At 38.8% G+C, this 23,989-nt stretch overlaps 2 protein-coding genes across 6 annotated transcripts in view; one reads left to right on the top strand and one right to left on the bottom strand.

Moving 5' to 3' along the window:
- The first annotated feature begins 1,746 nt into the window (after positions 1-1,746).
- On the top strand, positions 1,747-21,677 carry LOC306870215 (F-box/WD repeat-containing protein 5-like). Of its 2 annotated transcripts, XM_079417345.1 has the most exons (11): positions 1,747-1,903; positions 3,627-3,695; positions 8,596-8,791; positions 9,089-9,246; positions 12,130-12,313; positions 12,399-12,547; positions 12,918-13,241; positions 16,700-16,883; positions 16,990-17,137; positions 17,728-17,940; positions 19,734-21,404. In XM_079417345.1, the coding sequence occupies exons 3-11, from the start codon at positions 8,605-8,607 to the stop codon at positions 20,002-20,004; spliced, it is 1,818 nt and encodes a 605-aa protein (XP_079273471.1). In that variant the 5' UTR covers positions 1,747-1,903; positions 3,627-3,695; positions 8,596-8,604; the 3' UTR covers positions 20,005-21,404. The 2 variants fall into 2 exon arrangements, with proteins under 2 accessions (XP_079273471.1, XP_079273470.1); XM_079417344.1 differs by lacking the exon at positions 3,627-3,695 and having other exon boundaries at positions 1,767-1,903; positions 19,734-21,677.
- LOC306870217 (TNF receptor-associated factor 2-like) overlaps positions 21,481-23,989 on the bottom strand; it is a 43,364-nt gene continuing 40,855 nt past the window's right edge. For all 4 annotated transcript variants that reach the window (XM_079417347.1, XM_079417348.1, XM_079417349.1 and 1 more), the window contains one exon: positions 21,481-23,335. In XM_079417347.1, coding sequence (XP_079273473.1) covers positions 23,117-23,335 — 219 coding nt within the window. In that variant the 3' untranslated portion in view covers positions 21,481-23,116. The remainder of the gene's footprint in view (positions 23,336-23,989) is intronic.

Here is a 23,989-nt window from a genome sequence, read left to right as displayed (position 1 = left end):
CTTATAATTCTTTTTTGTGACACCATGTACTGCCATAACATATTTCACTATGAAATCACTTAAAGGTGCCATAGAATGCATTGATACAGTATTTTAAATTGTTCTCTGATATCTACACAGAAGGTATAGAATATAACATGAAGTAGCAAAAACGTTATTACCTTATTCTTAACCTCTCTCACAATATCAAGATATGGTAATCCAGGTTTCACCATCAGCATGTCAGCACCTTCTTTCACATCCCGGTCCTACCAGCAAAGAAAGAAAACCATGCTAATACTTCAATTGGAGCATTCCATACAATAAAAAAAAACACGGGTCTAGTCAAAGTGCCCATTTCTGAATTTAGATCATGTTTTAAAAGGAAATGTGTGAACACTGGGGAAAAAAAAGTTATTTAATTTGAATGATTTTCTCTTACACAGGCCCGCAGTGCTAGGTCTCTGGCACCAGGGGGCAGCTGATAACATCGTCTGTCTCCAAATGCAGGTTTAGATTGTGCAGCATCTCTTCAAATGTAAAGAAAAAAAAGAGACATTTTTAAAATTGGTTTACGAAAATCCTATTGTTTTCAATCATCACATAACATGTAACCTATTGTATTTGTTTGTTCCTCCTTAGATTGAATGTACTGAATGTGGAAGGTGGTACCACTGGGACTGTGTGGGCAGGCCCTCTACAGCTGGCAAATACATCTGTCCTGCATGCATTTAATGCATTTGTCCAGTGTCCTCATGTAAAAACATTTATAAATAAATACACTAAACTAGTAAAGCTTTTTTCACATTTGTCCTCTAAACTCTGGAATAGGCTTCCTGATAATGTTCGGGACTCAGACATTCTCCCATTTTAAATCTAGATTAAAGAAGCATCTATTTAGCCAACATTCACATAACCTTGTACTTGGTGATAAAATGCTAATTATCTTTTGCCTAAAATGCTACACACTGCAGCGATGCTAACCCTTCATTGCTTTTCTGTTTTCACCTTGGATGGGAATCCTGAGGTACAAGCAAATAGAGAAGAGCTAAAAACTAATTTGCAGGATCCAGCTGAAGATTTCAGATTACCCCAGCACCCAGAAGAGATGACAACCCCTAAACTTCATATGACACTAACTTTGAATTAACATACAGAACTGCAAATGTATCCTGTTCATTGTAATAATTATGATCACAAATTATTGCCTTATGTTCTGAATACATAATGCTGCAGACTTTTATATTAGTGTTCATTTCTGCCATATAAACATTACATTGATGGTCATTTTCAGATTTGTCTTCGTAGTAACATAGAAAAATGCATTTTATTTAATGTTTAATTTATTTAAACTACTTTTTCACTACTGTACACTCTTGTAGGAACATTGATGTGTTTTTCAGTATGCATTTTAACCAAATAAATGAATAAAAAATGCTTGAAATCCCTTTAACCACAGCAGAATTGGTGCTCAAATTAATTATTATTTTAAAGAAAACTGCATATACACACGTTGCAAAGAAACAAATTAAAACCATTTATTAAACTGACTTACATTAGCCATCAGAAACTAATTCCATTGAAACGAATGTAGCAAAATAATGTGAAGCAACATGAAAACTAATTTTAACTTCCCTTAAACGGCATGTGATACATTTGGAACCGCGACAGAGGAAACAACAGAGCCCAATAACGATACGTACATTTCGTATAATGTGGAAAGCGTTTAAATCTGTTCTGTAGAAAATAGCCTGTGACGAATCTGTCGACGGTCAATATCTGCGTGCACGTCAGGTAAAACTATCAGCGTGCGAGCGCGCATTCCCAGTTGATCCATAACACCGGAGCTGAAACGAATCGAGGATGATATCTTTTCCTTAGCTATAAACTTGCAGAGTTTTCCACAGGTTGTGGTCTTTGGCAGGTAATGTAAAATTTAATTAAACATTTATCTGTAATATACATTGACAAAATGTGCCCTTATTTGTTTATCTTAAGCTTCGGTAATGAGCTTAGTTTATGTTATTAAGTTAGCTGCTTTAGCTCCCAAACAAAAAATAATATTAAAATAGCTGCATTATATCAGGCTTATTATGTGCACTTCAAACTGTATATTGCCATCAATGCGAGGTTAACGTTGATTAACGAATTACATTTAAAAACAGGCATACAAGTTTAGATGTTCATTATCTGCCATAACATAAAAACAATAATCAAAACCTGTTACCAAATGTGTATATGGGTGCCCTGCTAGAAAATAACATATAATATATCTCATTTTATAAATCTGCTCTAATTTGGATCTTCTAACTTAGTCTAGAATGAATGAATAAATAAATTTGGATGTGTGGGTAACCCAGAATTTCTGTATCACTGCATGCTTGCAAACTACAGTTATTTATTTATACATAATTTATCTTTCATGATAAAACTTTGCATTTTGATCTATAGTTTGAAGTCTAAGTTGATTCAATTGTAGGTTTGAGTTTGTGTGAATGCAGTTTTTTCTTATTAAAAACAGACAAAACAACAAAACTAAATACTTATCAGAATTTGTGCAATAATCCATCCCTTAAAAATATTTTTTGTCTTTTGTTTTAGCTTTCAACATTCAGTAGTGAAAGGGTATGCATACCATACTCATTTATTTTTGTGTGTAAAAAAAGTATCCTTTATGTGCTAAATGCTCTTAGATCAATTGATTCAAATCAGTTTATAATAACAACAACAATCTACACTATAGATTAAAAAGTGATAGCATACTCTTTTTACGGCTAAAAAAAATGCATCTAAAAATAAATATCTGGGTGGAGAAGGAGAGACTGTGTTACACAGTCTTAATTTACAGCTGTCAAATCTTAAATTAGAATAGAGAAATGAGAGGGGTGAGCCACACTTTTTACCCACTATAGTGGATGGATTTGCAGGTAGGCTGTTCTTGTAAGATAGACTTACAAAGACTAGATACAGTTATTTATTATCAAGTCAACCAATAAATCCCATTTGGTGGATTAAAAAACAAAACAAAAAAAAAACAATGTTGTACTGCTGTGCCTTCCACAGGAAACAATAATTATCAATAGGTAAAGAAACTTGTTTGATATATTGTTTAATTAGTAAACATTTTATATGTAACTGCCAGTCTTTCACAAGTGAGAAATATGCAGTATTTTAGTTAACATATACTGTTAGACATAACCATGAAATAAACATAAAATGTGTGACTATTTAGATGTGTTCATCAGGTCACTTGCATTGATAGTATTTTTCACAGTCGGAGACAGTCGTTTTCAGTTGCATATGCAACCACTGCATTGGTATTTTTTTATTTAACTTGGTTTAAACATGGTGACTGACCACCTTGTGTCTGTCACGGTTCAGGGTGCCTTCTCGGCTCCTCGTGCTGTCTGTGTTGTCCTGTCATGTGCGGCAGCTCGTGGTCTGGGCAATCAGCGCTGATCGTGCAGCGGGAGGGCACGGATCACGAGCTGACTCTCCCCCACCTGTCTCTCATTCCCCCACTCCCATATATGTCCCTGTTTTTCCGTTTCTCGTTGTGAGTAGATTATTTTGTCCGTACTCGTGTTATGTGTTTTTTGAGAATCTCACTTCTCGTTTCTCTGACCCTCTATTCCCTTGTGCTACAGGCAGCGTTTTTGGTGGCCGTCCGCGGCGCGGGATACTCGACGGTTCGTGTCGAGTAATTTGCGCTGCGGGTAAGGGCTCCAATCGACCCCCAGTAGGGCTACTCCAGTCGCTGTCGGTCCCTTTGCGACCCTGGTCACACATAGCGATGGACTTATCCCCTTCTAATGGCAAGACGGTAGTCCTCACTGTGGTGGACAGGTTCTCAAAGGCGGCCCACTTTATTCCCCTCCCCAAATAACCCTCAGCGAGGGAGACGGCGACTATTGTCTTGGATCACGTGTTCCGTATTCATGGCCTCCCGGTGGACGTGGTTTCTGACAGGGTTCCCCAGTTTGTGTCTAAATTTTGGGCAAAGTTCTGTCGACAACTGGGGGCGACTGCAAGCCTATCCTCCGGATATCATCCGCAGACTAATGGTCAGGCTGAGCGTGCCAACCAGGACTTGGAGAGTGTGCTGCGCTGTGTGGCGTCTGCTGAAACGTCATCTTGGAGTTCCAGGTTAACCATGGCCGAGTATGCGCATAACTCCCTCCCTGTGTCGTCTACGGGTTTATCTCCCTTCCAGTGCTGTTTAGGCTACCAGCCACCATTATTCCCCTCTCAAGAATCCGATGCCGTTGTTCCTTCCGCGCACGCGTTTATTCAGAGATGCCTCTGTACTTGGAGGATCGCCAGTGAAGCCCTCATTCGGACTGGCGAGAGGAACAAGGCGTCGGCGGACCGTCACCGTACCAAGCCCCCACTTTACGTGTGTGGTCAGAGGGTCTGGTTGTCTTCTAAGGACATCAACTTCAGACTTCCCTCGCGTAAACTGAGACCCAAATTTGTTGGACCGTGTATGATTTCTAGAGTGCTCAGTTCGGTGACGGTGCGGCTCAAATTAACCCCACAGTTTAAAAAGATCCACCCGGTTTTGTGTCTAAGATTAAGCCCGTCCTTCGCTCCCCCCTCCAGCCCCTGATCACCGCCTCCTAGACTCATCGAGGGGTTACCAGCCTATACGGTGCGGCGGCTCATCGATGTGAGGCGTAGGGGTAGAGGTTACCAATACCTGGTAGACTGGGAGGGTTATGGTCCGGAGGAGAGATGTTGGATTCCGGCTCGTGACGTTCTGGACCGCGCTCTCATTGATCAGTTTCATCAGCGTCATGGTGAGTCCTCCGGGGACGCCAGGAGGCGTCCCTGAGGTGGGGGGTACTGTCACGGTTCAGGGTGCCTTCTCGGCTCCTCGTGCTGTCTGTGTTGTCCTGTCATGTGCGGCAGCTCGTGGTCTGGGCAATCAGCGCTGATCGTGCAGCGGGAGGGCACGGATCACGAGCTGACTCTCCCCCACCTGTCTCTCATTCCCCCACTCCCATATATGTCCCTGTTTTTCCGTTTCTCGTTGTGAGTAGATTATTTTGTCCGTACTCGTGTTATGTGTTTTTTGAGAATCTCACTTCTCGTTTCTCTGACCCTCTATTCCCTTGTGCTACAGGCAGCGTTTTTGGTGGCCGTCCGCGGCGCGGGATACTCGACGGTTCGTGTCGAGTAATTTGCGCTGCGGGTAAGGGCTCCAATCGACCCCCAGTAGGGCTACTCCAGTCGCTGTCGGTCCCTTTTCCAACCCTGGTCACACATAGCGATGGACTTATCCCCTTCTAATGGCAAGACGGTAGTCCTCACTGTGGTGGACAGGTTCTCAAAGGCGGCCCACTTTATTCCCCTCCCCAAATAACCCTCAGCGAGGGAGACGGCGACTATTGTCTTGGATCACGTGTTCCGTATTCATGGCCTCCCGGTGGACGTGGTTTCTGACAGGGTTCCCCAGTTTGTGTCTAAATTTTGGGCAAAGTTCTGTCGACAACTGGGGGCGACTGCAAGCCTATCCTCCGGATATCATCCGCAGACTAATGGTCAGGCTGAGCGTGCCAACCAGGACTTGGAGAGTGTGCTGCGCTGTGTGGCGTCTGCTGAAACGTCATCTTGGAGTTCCAGGTTAACCATGGCCGAGTATGCGCATAACTCCCTCCCTGTGTCGTCTACGGGTTTATCTCCCTTCCAGTGCTGTTTAGGCTACCAGCCACCATTATTCCCCTCTCAAGAATCCGATGCCGTTGTTCCTTCCGCGCACGCGTTTATTCAGAGATGCCTCTGTACTTGGAGGATCGCCAGTGAAGCCCTCATTCGGACTGGCGAGAGGAACAAGGCGTCGGCGGACCGTCACCGTACCAAGCCCCCACTTTACGTGTGTGGTCAGAGGGTCTGGTTGTCTTCTAAGGACATCAACTTCAGACTTCCCTCGCGTAAACTGAGACCCAAATTTGTTGGACCGTGTATGATTTCTAGAGTGCTCAGTTCGGTGACGGTGCGGCTCAAATTAACCCCACAGTTTAAAAAGATCCACCCGGTTTTGTGTCTAAGATTAAGCCCGTCCTTCGCTCCCCCCTCCAGCCCCTGATCACCGCCTCCTAGACTCATCGAGGGGTTACCAGCCTATACGGTGCGGCGGCTCATCGATGTGAGGCGTAGGGGTAGAGGTTACCAATACCTGGTAGACTGGGAGGGTTATGGTCCGGAGGAGAGATGTTGGATTCCGGCTCGTGACGTTCTGGACCGCGCTCTCATTGATCAGTTTCATCAGCGTCATGGTGAGTCCTCCGGGGACGCCAGGAGGCGTCCCTGAGGTGTGGGGTACTGTCACGGTTCAGGGTGCCTTCTCGGCTCCTCGTGCTGTCTGTGTTGTCCTGTCATGTGCGGCAGCTTGTGGTCTGGGCAATCAGCGCTGATCGTGCAGCGGGAGGGCACGGATCACGAGCTGACTCTCCCCCACCTGTCGCTCATTCCCCCACTCCCATATATGTCCCTGTTTTTCCGTTTCTCGTTGTGAGTAGATTATTTTGTCCGTACTCGTGTTATGTGTTTTTTGAGAATCTCACTTCTCGTTTCTCTGACCCTCTATTCCCTTGTGCTACAGGACTCGTAGCACAGAGATCCAGCAGCTTGTGTGGTCCGCAGACGCTGCCGGCCAGCTCTGGAATCTCCGCTTCCTTGAGCCACTTATATATTGTTTGTTATTTTGTGTTTTGGTGGCAAAATAAAAGTTTGCACCTTCTCAACTCTGCACCTTCCTCACTCACGCCGTGACAGTTTCATGGTGCACAATCAATTTGGGTTTTACAGTTCTTTATGAAAACGTCTCATCTCAGAATGGTCCGACACCTAGCTCGTTGATCTCTATAAACCCTTTTTGTGCCGACGTCACAATTACGTCACAGCACTAGCTGGAGGCAAAACAAAGCGAAAACTGGAGGTGGCCAATTCAAACCAGCACAGATTCGGCAACATAAGGAGCTTTAAATATCATCTTGTTGTGATGTTGGGTGCCAGAATCGATGTTGTAGAGGCTACAATTTGAAATTTTAAGGCATACCTGATGCCACTGCCAGACAAAAAACAGACGACAGCTGTGGTTAAACACGATAAAACGAGCAGACTGGACAGAAACGATCGTAAAAAAAATGCTCGCATCAGAAAAGGTTAAATAGAGCATTGTCTTTTGTCGTTATGGGCGCGTCTAAAGATTTCTTATGCATCTCACTATGTCGTGTATGAAATAATGTCTGTGTGCATGTGTGTAAACAACAAACTGGCAATTTATATGCTTAATCATATGTAATTGTATATATATTGTTGTGATTGATTGTGGCTGGAATAATAATGTAGCTGTAAAAATAGTTGTCTGCTGAAATTGAAAAATATATACATCTTCATGACTAGATAGACACTGAGTTTGTCTTAACTATACACGTTAGATGTGAGTCACTCAACCGGTGGGAATCCTGTCAGATTGGCCAAGCTTTGAGTGAGCATGTACGGGTTGGCAGATCTGGTTTCGTCTGTTAAAGTTAACCTATTCAAATAACAATCATGGTCCCGGACAGTGAGTGACCTTACATATGCAGGTAAAATCGGAATTTCTCCAGTTATTCTTAAAAAATACAAGCTGCAGGCTTCATAGCTAGCGTTAGTGAAGCAGTCAGAGGAATCTTTCTGCCTCCAGCTAAGCTCCGCCCACAGAAAAACGTCACAATGTTTACTAACAGAAAAAGGGTCTATAGGAAACATGGTATATGGACATATATAAACATTCTTGTTTCTTAGACTTAGAACTTCAGTCCAAATGTAATGATAAAGATTGCTCAAAGCTTCACTGGGAAGGGTTCACTGGATTTGTCCCAAAATAATACAAAATATTTGAATTTCAATTGTTTTTAATTACATTAAAAAAAAAATGTTGTCGGCTAATGAAAAACAGAAACGGTTAACAATTGCTTCTAAGGCATGTTCACTCTTGTAGTTTGGGTTGACCTGATACATCTGGTTCGTTTTGCATTCACGCTGTCTTTTTTTTTTTTTTTTTTTTTTTTTTTTTTTTTTTTTTTTTTTTAAATGGACCGAACCGAAAGATACAAAACAAAAGGTGTAAGGATAAGGTCACAGCCTGATTGGACAGCTTTGATGACATATTTTGTGACAGTAACTACCCAAACATCCAAAACCATGCATGCTGGGCTAAATGTGCTTATTTATGACAATATTTTTACCAGCTGTGAACATAAGAATAGCTAATAAAATGTGTACAGGAGTCAAAACAGTGCCAGGGATTCTTCTGTTGCACATACAAAAATCTGCTGCAATGAGACAGCAGTTCTGACACCTGTAGTGAAATATGAGTTTTTGTTCATTTAGACTTCTTTAGCCTGTGTTATGTTCATATTTCAGTCAAACCGCACAAGTGTTCCTTTGGAAGTGGACTGAGTCCTATTGTGGGCCTTCATGTTTAGTATTATTTATGTTTAGTAGTGCAAAATAGCTATTGTTAATGGTTGGATGAATAGCCATTAGCCATTGTTAATATAACACTAGCAAAATAGCCTTTGTTGATGTAATCAGTTAAAAGTCATTGTTAATGTTATGTTTTTTCAGGATGTCAGGATGGCAAGTGGCCCTGGCTTGCCGGACAGCCTGGTGCTGGAAATCTTCTTGCATCTCCCTCATAAGGCAGTGCTGAGCGCAGGGTTCACCTGTCGTCAGTGGTTTGCTGTGTCGCGGGATGAATTTCTCTGGAAGGAGCTCCTCTACAACTACTACTGCATCCCACGCTCGGTGCCTCGCCACCCTGGTACTGCAGCTGGAGCTGAACTTTTATATAAACTGCATCATAGGCAATGAATTCATGTGTAAAATAAATAAGCACACACCTTCACATCTGTGGCCAAAAGTAATAAAGTGTTTATTTTGCTAAAACAAAGTGGAATATATACATGTGGCCTTTTACTACTAATCCACTAAGTGGTAAAAGTGACAGTGCTTAAATTTTGCCACTTTTTTTTTTACCCTCTTCATGTATGAATGCCGCACTGTGGCAGCACTCCCTGAACATTTTGAAAGTAAAAGTGCGTTTCCTGTGTGTGTGCAGCGGCTGTGTCGTGGTACAGGGAGTTCAAGCGGCTGTATGACTGCATTCCCTGTGTGGAGGTTCAGACTCTGAAGGAGCATCATGATCAGGTCCTGCATTTGGCCTTCTCTCACCGTGGACATCGCTTCTCTTCCTGCTCCAAAGACTGTACCGTTAAGGTAAGACTGCCTACTAGGGGTGCTCCAATCAGGATTTTTGAGGCCGATCACAGAAAGCAGTATCTGCCGATACCGATCTTTTTAATGCCTTCTTTTTCTCATGTAGAATTATTTATATTGATAATCCAATCAGTATTTTTAGACATTTATTCCTGAATTTCATTTCAATAAATGAGTGCCTGAATTTTTTGAAAATTAGGGGAATTACCCTCTTAGGTGACTCTTGTGAGAGAGGATTTTTAATTTGAGGGGTGGAGGGAGGCATTTTTTATGATTTTTTTTCAAAAATATACTTTTATCTCATCTAAATGGTTGATCATCCAGTGAATTTTTGTTTTTACAATCGCGCAGTTGTTGCAGAAAAGCTTACACGCAGCACAAGCCTGATTTCACACAGGAGTCCACTACTGATCCATCTGTTTACCACAAACACAACATTTATCCATTTTTTTTATTTCAAATCCAAACATTGTTACTGAAAATTCTTTCATAGTTTTTTTTTTTTTTTTTTTTTACAGTAATACAATCTTTATAGACGTGTTTAATTGCAAAATAAGCAGCACATAATTCAGTGCTTTTTACTTTTGCATTTACTTCTAGATTTATATGTTAAGTTGCTCAAGCAAGTGGCAAACATTTAAACTACTTTTCTTATGTTATCACAAACATTCTAAATTAACTTATGACTGGCAGAAACAGTCAGCTCTGCTGCATTTTCATTTGCATTTAAATATTTTTTGTATCTTAAATCTATATTATAAACAATCCTGCAGTTCATAAAGAACTTAGCTTTCCATACTTCCAGAAGTTCCATCTATTATTGCCTTGTGTATCTAAAAGTGCTCTTTTCCTTTAAACCTAGCCAAAAAGCCATATGTGTTGACTGTGAAACACAGTAGACTTTAATTGTATGCATTTATAGTGCCATTACTACATTTTCGTGTCAATCCATGTTCATATTTACCACAAACAATGCGCTGTCACTTTAATTCACTGCAAACGGAGTATAATAATGTGAACCTGGAGTTATGTGTGTGCGCTTCGAGCGTACAGTCTCCAGGAGAGCATGCGAGTGCTGAATGGTTAAACACTGGCAAGAATTAACAAGAAAAACAATTTATAAACTTTATTAACGATGCGACACTGCCTCTATTGTGCAAGTGACAATTCCTGTCAACTATGCAGCCTGCAGCTAGCTTATAGTGTAGACGCGATGTGATTTGAAGCCATTTGCGCATTTTGAGAGGGAAAGAGAGAGTGCGCGCTGATTCACACAGGCTGGTTATGAAATTATGTCTCACAGAAATTTTCTAATTACTTAATGTTATTTAATGAGTAAATATTAATTGTACCTCACCTTCTGCATAATAATTATTTTACCCGCACCAGACAGAGATTGAGACGGTGCTGCTGAATGTCATGCCAAACCTTTCACAGCAGGCTCGTCATCAGCTTGAGATCGGTTTTTGAGATCCGCCTTTTTTGAGACCGCCGATCAAACATCCCAAAGCGATTATCGGCCGATAATGATCAATACCCGATCAATCGGAGCACTCCTACTGCCTACTGTTCGCTTCATAAAGCTGAAAACAAGATTTAATTATTTTTTTTCTTCGAATTTCAAATGTTTACACAGTATTTATTATTTATAGTCCAGCAGATAAATGTCTGAATGACAGAAATTATTTGCATATGGCAGTAATAATAACAAGCAATCTCTATAGTTACATGCAAAAAAAAAAGAACATCTGGATAGTTGGCATGTCACAGTACTGCATAACACTGATGTTGTTCCACAATTTTTTTTATAATCCTTAATAATTATTCAACCTAATACGACATCATATTAATAAATTGATTAATTTGATGTTCCTAGCACAAATGAGGACATGTTATGCATTTAATAATTTTTCAAAGCAAATAATAGCAATTCTAACAGGTCAGTGACATGACAACAAATTTTTTGTTCCAGATATATTCCCAGAAAATGCCATTCATATGACTTAACTTCTGATATTATAATGAAGAAAAAACATTTAATTAAAAAAAAAAAAAAACTTGTACATGTTGATATCATAGAGAGAATCCCAGTAGACTGTCATGACTGTGTTGGGGTCAAAAATAACAGATAATTTGACCTTTTTGTGTCAGGCAGTGTTAGTTTAGGTTATAAAATGTTATGTGGTGCCACACCCCAAAAACGTAATGATATTTTAGTTATGATAATTCGTAAGTTATGATATTTGTAGTAAATACATTTTACCTTGAAAAATGTATTTTTAAGATTTTGAAAATAATGGTTTTAATGTGCACATTCACGTTTTAGGGTGCAAGGAAATATATTTTACTTGATATTTTAAGTGTTATTTAACTTAAATATTTGTTTTAAAAAAATTGTAAAATTAATGGTTTTTACAGCAAGATGAAAATGCCTATTTTGAGTGGAAGCAGAAACAAGCTGTTTTCGGGCATTTCTCTTTAAATGCAAATGAGCTGCTGCTCCACTTTCGCTGTGGCGTTAGAACTGATACACCTTGCAAAAACAGAATGGCAGTGCCGTGGGTGGAAACTTGCAGATTAAGGGGCGGTAATATTATAAGAAGATCCCTTTTCTATGTCACAGGTGGAGCGAAATCTAAGTGACTCGTTTTTTCACAAGCTTGCAGAGAAAGGCTTTCCAAAAAAATTTACTGGCTTGTTCTTTTTCACATTTCTGGGTTGGTAGATACACCGGGGACCCGATTATAGCACTTAAACATGGAAAAAGATTTTCATAATATGTCACCTTTTAGACTAAAATCATGATAAATGATAAATAAAAAAAATAATAATGTTATTTGTTATTCACTGAATAATAAAAATTCACATAATGTGCTTTTACAGCTTTGGGACACGGAACGATCAGATGGCACCATCTCTTTGGTTCACAGCTCCAGCATGCGGCAGTTTAACTGGGGCTACACTCAGTTCTCCCAGTTTAACGCCGATGACACACTGTTGCTGGTGTCAGGGGTATACCTGGGCCCACATCACTCCTCTTCTGGAGAGATTGCAGTCATCAGTTTGGGTAGAAACAGCTGTTACATACACCAACTGCACACACAGCCACTGTAAATAGATTTCTGATTGATGTTGTTGTTTTGGATCCGTAGAGAACTACACTCTGCTGTCCCGTGTGAGAAACAAGCCATATGATGTGTTCGGTTGCTGGCTGAATGAGACTCACCTAATCTCTGGTAACCTGCACTGGATTGGCAACATGACCTCCTGCTCTGTGCTCTGGCTCAACAAAGCCTTCCAGGTCCAGATGTGTTTATTTCTCTAATTTCTTAAAGTGATGTGCATGATGTAGTTGTGTAGTTGATGAATTTAAAAAAATATTTCCTACTGACCATGAAATGTATTTAATTTCATTAAACAATGTTTTAACCAGTGATAAAACAATGTTTTCCATTCATTCCATAGACTTTGTCACAAAAAATATTTTATGAGACCCATCATAATCTTCCACTTATTTTCATTTTGGTTAATTAATTATAAGAATCTGTAGCCAAATTAAATTATGCCAGTGACACAAAACAATAGCTAAACATCTAATGGGTATGGATTTATGTAGCTATCAGATTTTCTTTTTTCTTAATTATTCACTCTAATTCACTCTCCATGTTTAGGACATTGAGTCAGAAAATGTAAATGTGGTGAAGCGTCTGTTTAAGATCCAGAACATCAATGCCAGCACTATCCGCACAGTGATGGTGGCCCACTGCCGTCGACACGACTCTCCTGACCTCCTTCTGGACTATGAAGCTCAGTCAAAGGCTCAAGGTCAGCAGACACAGCAGCACCAGCCTCTCTTCTTTGATCTGGGAAACACAGACAGTGAAGAGGAGGAGGATGAGGACGTGGAGGGTGAGGAGGATGAGGAGCGAGGAGAAAAAAGAGTGTCCGCACATCTGCCCTCATCTAATTCGTCTGGGATTCAGCATGTTATACATGTAAGAAACATAGGGATCACTGCACCTACATTTTAAGCCACTAAAGATTTATTTATATATATATATATATATATATATATATACATACAGGGTCATGGCCAAAAATATCGGCACCCTTGGTTAAATATGATCAAAGAAGGCTGTAAAAATTAATTTGCATTGTTAATCTTTTTTATCTTTTATTAAAAAAATTCACAAAAATCTAATTTAAAATGGGGGGGAAATATCATTATGAAATAAATGTTTTTCTCAAATACACGTTGGACAATTATTGGCACCCCTAGAAATTCTTATGAGTAAAATATCTCTGAAGTATATTCCCATTCATATTCACAATTTTGAGCACTCCAGGGTGATTATGAACATTAAATTATCCAGCCATGGCTTCCTGTTTCACAGAAATATAAATAGGAGGGAAAACAAAGCCCAAATTCCCTTAATCATCCATCACAATGAGAAAAACCAAAGAATATATTTCTGATGTGCAGCAAAAGATAATTGAGCTTCACAAATTAGTGAAGTGGCTTTAAGAAAAGAGCTAGAGCAGTGAAAATAACAATTTCCACCATCAGGGCAATAATTAAGAATTTCCAATCAACATAAAATGTTACGAAACTGCCTGGAAGAGGACGTGTGTCTATATACCGTCCTAATGCACGGTGAGGAGGAGAGTGAGAGTGGCTAAAGCAGGGGTGGGCAAACTTTTTGGTTCGAGGGCCACATCAAGTTTTCCACATTAAGTGAGGGGCCGCATAATGTATTTATGAGAAATGAAGCTTTGAATTTATTTTTTTTTATTCTAAATTGACACTCACTTACTACTGTACTATGTATACTTGTACATCCATGGCACTTCTATTCTTGTACCGTCTCTACCTATTTTTATGAGCACTTTATGACACACAGATCAGCTGCATTGTTGTACAAGTCGATTAATGTATAAGACACATTTTATCATTTCATTCAGAAATAATGTAAAATAAACGAAAGTTTCCAAACATTAGAAAAATGTATTTATATCCCCTACACTCCACAAAAAATCCTGTAAATTTAGCCGTGTTCAGAATAGAAAAAAGAACGAAATAGTGGCATTCACCATAAACATATATTATAATCGCCCAGCCTAAATATTTGAAGCGAAACTGAAACGAGCGGCGTGGTTGCAGGAAAATGTACAATACAAAATCACTTGCCTTTTCTCATTTATCACCAATCCTAATGTGCGCGCTTTGCGCTTGACCTTGATTACTTTATATAAGTCACCTTGGAAATCACGGCACGTTTCAGATTAAAAAAACGCAATTTATAATCCAGAAAAATAGCTATATCCATTTTCATAAAAATGTGTGTGGAAAACAAGAAGAAATCATATCTTTGCAAGATAAAACGACAAATTATTTCCATGTTTTCCTCAAAAAATTACAGCACCCGTGAGCAGGATAACACTGGCATTTGTTTTGATACTGGATAGTCTTTTAATCATTTTTAAAACAGTTCCAATACAAGGCATTTTTCTAAACAAATGAACACTTTCTTATTTTTAAAACATGTAACTTATTTACAATTGAGCCAGTTTTGTAGTGTATATAGTTATTTAGATTTTTTATTTTGTATTTGCTCTGCGGCTTGAACGCTAGACTTGGCGCCTATCTTTGGCGGAGGGTATTTTTTTTTAAATCCCTCGCGGGCCACCACAGGAGTGATAGCGGGCCGTAGTTTGGACACCCCTGGGCTAAAGACTCTCCAAGGACCACAGCTGGAGAATTGCAGAAAATAGTTGAGTCTCGGGGTCAGAAAACCTTAAAAAAAATTGTTAAACAGCCCCTACATCAGAAAAATTCTCCTAGCTCATCCAAAAACAAACTCCAGCATATTCAGTTATCAGACACGACTGGAACTTCAAATGGGACTGGCTTCTATGGTCAGATGAAACTAAAAAATTAGCTTTTTAGCAACAAACACTCAAGATGGGTTTGGTGAACACAGGGATAAAAAGTACCCCATGTGTACAATGAAATATACTGCTGTATTTTTGACGTTGTAGGCCTATATTTCTGCTGGAGGTCCTGGACATCTTGTTTAGACACATGGCATCACTGATTCTATCAAATACCAACAGATAATGACTAATGAATTAAAAAATGACTGACTCTGTTAGAAATCTTATAATGGGCTATGTTTGGATCTTCCAATCGGACAATAATCCAAACACAAAACTTAAAAACAACACAAAAATGGGTCACTGGGCACAAAACCAAGCTTCTGCTATGGCCATTCCAGTCCTCTGACCTGAACCCTGAAGAAAATGAGTGAGGTGAACTGAAGAGAAGCACCACCAACATGGAGCTGGCAATCTAAAGAGTCTGGAGAGATTCTGGATGAAGGAATGGTCTCTGATCTCTTGTCAGGTGTTCTCTAACCTCATCAGGCATTATAGGAGAAAATTTAGAGCTGTTAAACTGGCAAATGGAGCTTTCAAAAATTATTGAATAAAAGGGTGCCGTTAATTGTGGCCAATGTATATTTGAGAGAAACATTTATTTGATAATGATATTTCCCCCCCCATTTTAAATTCTTATTATCCAATGAAAGGTTTGATTTTTGGGATTTGTTTTTTAAATAAAAGATGAAAAGGATTAACAATGCAGATTCATTTTCACAGCCACCTTTGATCATATTTACCAAGGGTGCCGATATTTTTGGTCATGACTGTGTGTGTGTGTATATATATATATATATATATATATATATATATATATATATATCTATCTCTCATTAAGAATTCTATTGTGTTTCCAGTTTTCCCATGCTTACAAGATATAGAAATCATTGATGTTCTTGGAAAATGGGAAATGTTTAAGTTAAAATCATTAAGTATTGTGCATAGTATTTTGGATGCACATCAAAAGATGACTGCAAATATTCAAATGTTTATCAGTGAAAGATAATTTTAGCAGCATTTATAAAACAAAAAATCTGAATTGACATTATTTACTTAAGTGTTCCCTGAGCAGTTAATCTGTACATGTTAATTGTGGAAACACTTTGGTTTAGTTCCTATTCTCTCCGTTAACTAGTTGCTTATTAGCATGCATATTGGTTGTTTATTAGTACTTATAAAGCACATAGTATTTTAGATCCCTTAATCCTACCCCATACCTAAATAACAAGTACTTTACTATAGTTACTACTACAAGCAACTATTAAAAAGTAGCAAATTAGGAGTTTGAGGCAAAAGTTATAGTTAATATAGTAAGATTTGATCCCCAAACTAAAGTGTGAACAAAATTGTTCATAATTTTTAATTAAAACGTAATAATGAAATTAAATATACAGCCATCAATATTATATCAATAGATTAAACGTGACTTTCAATAAGCCATGTTTTAAAAACGTCTCTTCAGCTGTTATTGTATGTTGTCAGTTACATGTGCAGTTTCTGTATTTGCTGGCGTTAGGGTCGTCAGAGCATAGCCGCTCGTGAACGAGAGTTGGAGACAAAGGTGGCCAGGTTGATGGGCAGCAGACGCACCAAAGCTCCTGATCCAAACCTGGTGTCTCCCTCAGCTCCTGGAGAAGGAGAGGACAAGACCTACCTCCTCTTCACCACTGGCAGCCTTACCTACTCGCCTCACCAAATAGGTGAGCATGCGCTTATGTCTCTAATGGGACACTGTATGAATGATTACTTAACCTGCTAATTCCACAAATGTCTGGATTCCTGAATTGCTGTGTTTGTTTGTTTCAGGAATCAAGCGGATAATGCCTGATCAAATGACAACGTGCGGTCCTGTGTTAGGAGAGGAGCGCAGTACAGATGAATTCTTCGACTCACTGGATCATGTGATTGACATACACGGCCACATCATTGGCATGGGTCTGTCACCTGACCATAGGTGTGTGTTGTGCAGGGGTTGAGGACTAATTTTGGACTAATGCAGTTTACTCAGCAAGTTCATACAGCCTTTCAAATTCTAAAAAGATAATCGCTTTGTGTACAATATTATCTGTGGTACTGTGAGTGATTACTAGGATGTTGCTCTTGTGTTTTTATAGGGTACAAAGTCACACTGTCTTCCTCCAGGGGGCGCAAGCAGGCTTAGAAAGCTATATCTTTTCATATTATTAAGGTGCAGTAAGTAATATTGACAGCTAGCCATTAAAATGGGTACTGCAGTCCAAATTCAACATATTGGAGAGTATTGTTTCTCCCACCCTCTCTTCCTCAGACTTAGCAGTGTTTCCTAAATACCTGGAAACATGTTATGGTATTCTTAAGTACAGTCAAAAAAATGACATACAGCACCTTTTTAAGATACTGATAAAGTGTAATAATTTCAGTCTATTCATTTCCCCTTCATCAGTCTCTACAGTGTTTTAAATAAAATGTCTAAAAGGCCATGGAAAATCATGGACAACAACTCCTGAAAACCCTGCTGATATCAAAGCATTATCAAGGAAAACAACCATGTTTGTATGTTCACAGGTACTTGTACGTGAACAGTCGAGCGTGGCCGACAGGCTGTGTGATCTCTGACCCCATGTCCCCTCCACCCATTGCAGAGGAGATAGACCTGCATGTGATTGATCTGAAGAGTCTTAGAGAGGAACGCCGCAGCCTTCGAGCCCACCGGGCCTTCACACCCAACGATGAGTGCTTCTTTATTTTCCTTGACGTCAGCCGAGACTTTGTCGCCAGGTAATTTACAGCCCAGCCACCTGTGCACATTTTATTCGCAGTAGTGGACTGATTTTTTGGCCTGTTAACCAGTGCTCCAAATGGCAGACATTTGGAATACAGTACGTGCTATTAACCAGAGTAAAGATGCACTAGAAGTAATTTCTTCTTAAGTCAATTCTTTCACTGGCTTATACAACACTGGTCTTGAACTTTATACCGACAAGCAAACAGCATGGGTGCAGCATCAGGAAAATGTTTTTGAAAAGCAGGGTTTTTTATGTTGTGGGAATGCCATTGACTGGATTAAATTAGTCAAAGCATTTGAGTGCTTAATAACAGGAATGTTTGCATGTCTAATTAAGCTTTTAAGGTCATTGTAAGCTTGTAATTACATTCAGGTTTTGACATGATGAATGCATATATAAAGTAAAGGCGAATTTCAGTGTTTTCTTTTTTTTTTTTTTTTAGAGGTTCTGAAAACCTCAGTCAGTCATATCAACAGTGCTAGATGTGGTAGTGATGGGTACCAGTAAAATATGGCTCCATACTGTTATTTAAGCCAATAGAAATGATTAGATACGCTGAAATTCTACTGCACCAGAATATGTGACCCTGGACCACAAAACCAGTCATAAGGGTCAATTTTTCGACATTGAGATTTATACATCACCTGAACGCTGAATAAATAAGCCTTCCATTGATGTATGGTTTGTTAGGATAGGACAATATTTGGCCGAAATACAACTATTTGAAAATCTGGAATCTGAGGGTGCAAAAAAAATCTAAATACTGAGAAAATCACCTTTAAAGTTGTCCAAATTAAGTTCTTAGCTATGCATATTACAATGCATATTAAAGGCGGCTGTGAAAATGAACCTGCATTGTTAATCCTTTTGATCTTTTATTTAAAAAATTCACAAAAATCTGAACTTTCATTGGATAATAAGAATTTAAAATGGGGGGAAATATTATGAAATAAATGTTTCTCTCAAATATACATTGGCCACAATTAACGGCACCCTTTTATTCAATACTTTTTGAAACCTCCATTTGCCAGTTTAACAGCTCTAAATTTTCTCCTATAATGCCTGATGAGGTTAGAGAACACCTGACAAGAGATCAGAGACCATTCCTTCATCCAGAATCTCTCCAGACTCTTTAGATTCCCAGCTCCATGTTGGTGCTTCTTCTCTTCAGTTCACCTCACTCATTTTCTACAGGGTTCAGGTCAGAGGACTGGAATGGCCATAGCAGAAGCTTGGTTTTGTGCTCAGTGACCCATTTTTGTGTTGTTTTTGAGGTTTGTGTTTGGATTATTGTCCGGTTGGAAGATCCAAACATGGCCCATTATAAGATTTCTAACAGAGTCAGTCACTTGTTGATTTTTTATCTGTTTTTTATCTAGGACAGATTTCACAGAACATTGTGTGGAGTAACAAGTCGGAGGGTATCAAATATGTTTGATATGTTTCAGTTTTAGAACACATTGTTTTCATTTGTCTCTCATCCTTTAGAATAAATATCAATATTTGAATGACACTATAATAACTGTTCATCGAACTTATTTTAAATGGATCATTTAAATAACTGATTCACAGAAATGAATTTGAACTTCCCAGTATCATCCAAATATCTCTGTCATACTTACGAGTAATCATGCATTTAAAAATCATGGCAGCATTGCCCTGCCTCACACAGACTACTACTACAAATATATATATCATCTGAACCATTATTAAATGCTCAACTATTGAGTCATAATAACTGCCCTAGAAATGTTAATTGTCTAATTTATGTAATTGTCTGTGCAGCGGTGCAGAGGACAAGCACGGTTACGTCTGGGACAGGCACTACAACATCTGCCTGGCTCGCCTGAAACACGATGACGTGGTCAACTCTGTGGCCTTCAGCACAGCAGACCAGGAGCTGCTGCTGTCTGCCAGTGATGACTCCACCATTAAAGTGTGGCGCTCACCACGCATGGTGCGCCTCGCAGAGGCACCCCAGCGCCCCCCTTGGGCTCGCAAACTGCTCTCCTCCTTGCTTGGCCGCAGAAGTGCTAATCTGAATGTTAAACCCTGACCTGGACCCTGGCGGGCATAACACAAGAGGAAAGCACCACAGAAGGACACTCCATGAACCGAGGGACACGTAAGGTCAAGGTTTCTATGAGAAGAACAAGGATACGTGCATTCTTGTGTGGCCCTTTTGCAGGATGTGCTGTGACCAACAGATAGCCAGAAGATGAGAAGCAACAAAAGAAAATGGTCTCTTTGGAACTCCATACTGGTGAGAGATCGCTGATGCACATGAACATGTAGGAGACGGCCATTAAAAGGACGTGTGACTTCAAGAGCAAAGAACCAAGGATATTAAGGTCACATTCATATATACGTGTCGCATGTGTACTTTGAAAGCCTATTTAACCCTGTCATAATGAATGAAGCACATTTGTAGTTTTTAAGTAGATGTTATACAAGCAACCTGATGATCAGAACAAAGGACATGGTCAAAGTATTTAAATACTAACAGAGAAAAATCTACGTTCAGCTACAATTTTGTGTCACTGGTGTTTCATCTCTGTTCCAGTTTTATGTAAAGGAGCAGTTTGATTTAACTTCATTACAGAATGACAATGTAGATGTTTACTCCTGAGTTACCCCATATATAATGAAATCAGTTGTTTCCACTGTGCATATGGATTGTGTCATACAGGTTTTAACATATATCATACGATATTGAAAAGGTAAAAATTCCAAAGAAATTCAAAGCCTTCATGTTGAACTTTTAGTTTCTACAAGCATTTGGTTTGCTGCACCTCTCTTATGGTTGCATATTTATTTTATATTTATCTAGTATGACATATTTCAAGAGATTTTGTTTTGGTTGGACCATTAAAACTACCAAAAAGCTGAAAAAAAAGCTCAAACACCAACCATTTCATTTTCCATTACATGTTCATGTTGGTGAGCTTTGTGACTTCACAGCATTGAGATACTATGCAGCATCAGGGTGCTTTGCTACTTCATATCCATCACCTACAGCACTTCACCTTTCTGTGTCATGAGCTTGCATTGTTTACTAGCATTAAATATTCAGCAAAGGTGCTCATTTTTGTTTAAGTCTCCATGTCATGAAAACGTGACTCTAAAATGCTCCCCCATGCCTCACATATGTGATCTACGTATGTAAAGCTCAGCTGTAATGTTACTCATGCATGTGACTTTGTTCATTTTTTTATGCACATCAAGTGATTTCCATTTGATCTCCTTGTAATAATGTAGTTGGAGCATTCATCTCTGTAGTTGTGAGAACATCAGTTGTTTTGTTTTTAATGGACCTGATTCCCTGTGTGACGTTTGTTTGAGCTTGTGCATCTGATTTTCCCATCTGCCCTTTGCCTATTGGACATCAGTAGGTCTTGTACTGTGGAATGTGTAAAATTTGTTTGGCCCATTAAATATTTTTCTTTTACCAGATGCAATGTGAATTTCGTAGTGTTTTTATATCCCACGTTTGTATTTTGACTGAAGACTAAGACAATATTCATAACTCTTTAGAGAACACAAGCTGTTTATTGATGTCACAAATGGATAGCATTTCAAACAAATCATACAGCATTGAATTTAAGAATTATTAGATACTGAACCCGTCACACTGCTAAGATGACAGGAAAAGAAACGAGCAATTGTCACATTTTGTTAGCATGATTTACAGTACTAGAGAGCTATAATACAAAGGGTATATTAATATCTAAACAAATACAAAAAAAAAAAACTCACCATTTGACTAATCTGCTATATGATTGATAGATAAAATACAAATGTCAGCTAAATAGTAAAGAATTTAATTTTAAAGTTACATTTATCACTTTCTTTTTTCTTCTTTCCACCAAAACAACCATGTTTCCAATATTCCAAGCAACAAGTACTTGCAGTAGGATTTGTACTGCATCTAATTCACCTTTTAACATCCCATGCTAACCTAGTGTATAATGACGTTACAGGAAAAATGCTGGTCCCTTTTATCAGGGTTTGAAGCGAATTAAACGTCTGCATCTCTTATCCTTTGTAGACATTTAATGCTCAAGCCCAAACAAAAAGAACTGGACCCAAGATCAGATGATGTTTACAAATGGGCCAGTACTACAGTGAAGCTAAGCACTGGTTAGTCCAGATGTATTTTCAGTCCTGCTAAGGTTTCTGACTTTTTCTAAGTGAAATTTTAAATAGTGTGGCCTCATGCACATGCGGTATCCAAGAACAAACAACACAATGATTCATTTCTATAAGCTGATTTCTATAATAGGGTGTCCGCGATGTGACTCAATGACCCATTCATTAAGTGACTTTAATTTATTGATAAATTGTAATAATTTGGCATGAAAGGTGATTTAAGTAAAAAAAAAAAAAAAAAAAAAAAAGGGGCTTTATAAAAGGTAAATAAAAATATGCAGATTTAAGTATGTAAAACTGATAGAACACTAATGAAAATATTGCTTTAGAATAATTTATTACACTACCAAAAACCTCAGTGATGTGGTAGTTTTGAGGGGATATTTTGTGTGGAATATTCTCGGCTGATATGAAAAGTTAATGTTAAATAAAAATATTTATGATAGCGATGATTTTTTTTCTTCTTTTTACATGAAACATATATTACATATATGTGTATAATGTATGTATTTTCATTACAGGTTTAGGTCTTAAATGCATAAAACAGCCAAACCTTAAGGTCGCAGAGCATATCATTTACATTTATGCATTTAGCAGACACTTTTATCCAAAGCGACTTACATTTTATCAGCTCTTGCTTTCCCTGGGAATCGAACCCATGACTTTGGCGTTGCTAGCGCCATACTCTACTATTTGAGCTACAGGAAAGCTCCTGTATCATAATACATTATGTATATATTATAATATAATGTGTACTAATGTTATAATAAATATTTAGTTATACCAAAATAGTGCAAATATTGCTGTGGAAGTCTGTTTGAGCACAGCAACACCATACATGCACATAATAATATTGCTATAATTGAATTTACATTTCTCACAATAAATCAATATATAAATATAAATGTTATTGTCATTTGTATTATCATATTTAAATTGTTTGGCTTCCGCAGCTGAGATATAATAATAATAATAGTAATAATAATCATCAATTATTATTATTGAGTAATTCCAGTGCTTTATAAGCCAGTGAGGTCAACTATGGCTTTAATAAATATGGTGTCATCTCTCAGATATGAGCTTTTGCCTGCCAGCTTGGCTAAAGGGCAGAAGAGAGGACAACCACTGGCTATGTTCATCTCACTGATGGGTCTCTGGAAGGATGTGGAGGTCACGTCAGGCCTAAAGGCATCAATGATGTGCTCTCTGTTGTTCTGGTCCAACAACATCAATGTCACCTGGGAGGAAAGAACAGGAGAGTGATAGGAATTACAATCCATGTAATGCCAAGCTCATGTTCTAAAAGTTATATTACATGACAGAATAGAGTAACCGTGTTTCACACTGGATACGTAAGCAGAGCGGGAGCAGCACACTTTCACACTGGCAGCGTTTGTCGCTCGCAGCTGAACTGCAGTGTACTGCAAATGGAGTATCTTCCATTCGGTTTTTCAGGTGTTCTTGATTGATGGGCAGCATATTTTGCTGTGATACGAACATGTTCCCTTACTACAGTCCCCGGCGCAGACAAATGCATATAACATGCTGTATGTATGTAGTTTTCTAAATTTAAGTAATCTTAAATTTATACCCTCTAGTTTTAATCTTTTAAAACGGGCCATTGAAGTTTGGGCAAAAACTCCTGGCAATGATGAGTTTTCATGTTTTGTTTTTTTTTCCACAGCGCTGAATGTCATTGGGTGATTGTGAAACACAGAACACCTCACTTATTTGATTTTATTGTGAATTTGTTGGTTAAAATAGAGCTCAGCTGCCATGAAAACTAAGAACAATGCAATGTGGCTTTGCGTGAGCGGTGCAGCAAAGACGATCACAGCACTGCCACTTCTGCTTTGCTCATGCCCCTGCTTTTGCTCTGCATGTGGTATAAA

Source organism: Barbus barbus (genome assembly GCF_936440315.1).
Source record: "Barbus barbus genome assembly, chromosome: 5".
NCBI lineage: Eukaryota > Metazoa > Chordata > Actinopteri > Cypriniformes > Cyprinidae > Barbus > Barbus barbus.
This window is presented reverse-complemented; position numbering and strand designations above follow the sequence as displayed.

Bases quoted from the DNA above. Each gene is read 5' to 3' on its own strand.
- LOC306870215 (XM_079417344.1), top strand. From the start codon at position 8,605: ATGGCAAGTGGCCCTGGCTTGCCGGACAGCCTGGTGCTGGAAATCTTC. The intron at 8,792-9,088 runs GTACTGCAGCTG...GTGTGTGTGCAG, and splicing joins CTCGGTGCCTCGCCACCCTG to CGGCTGTGTCGTGGTACAGG. The intron at 17,138-17,727 runs GTGTGTGTTGTG...GTATGTTCACAG, and splicing joins GGTCTGTCACCTGACCATAG to GTACTTGTACGTGAACAGTC.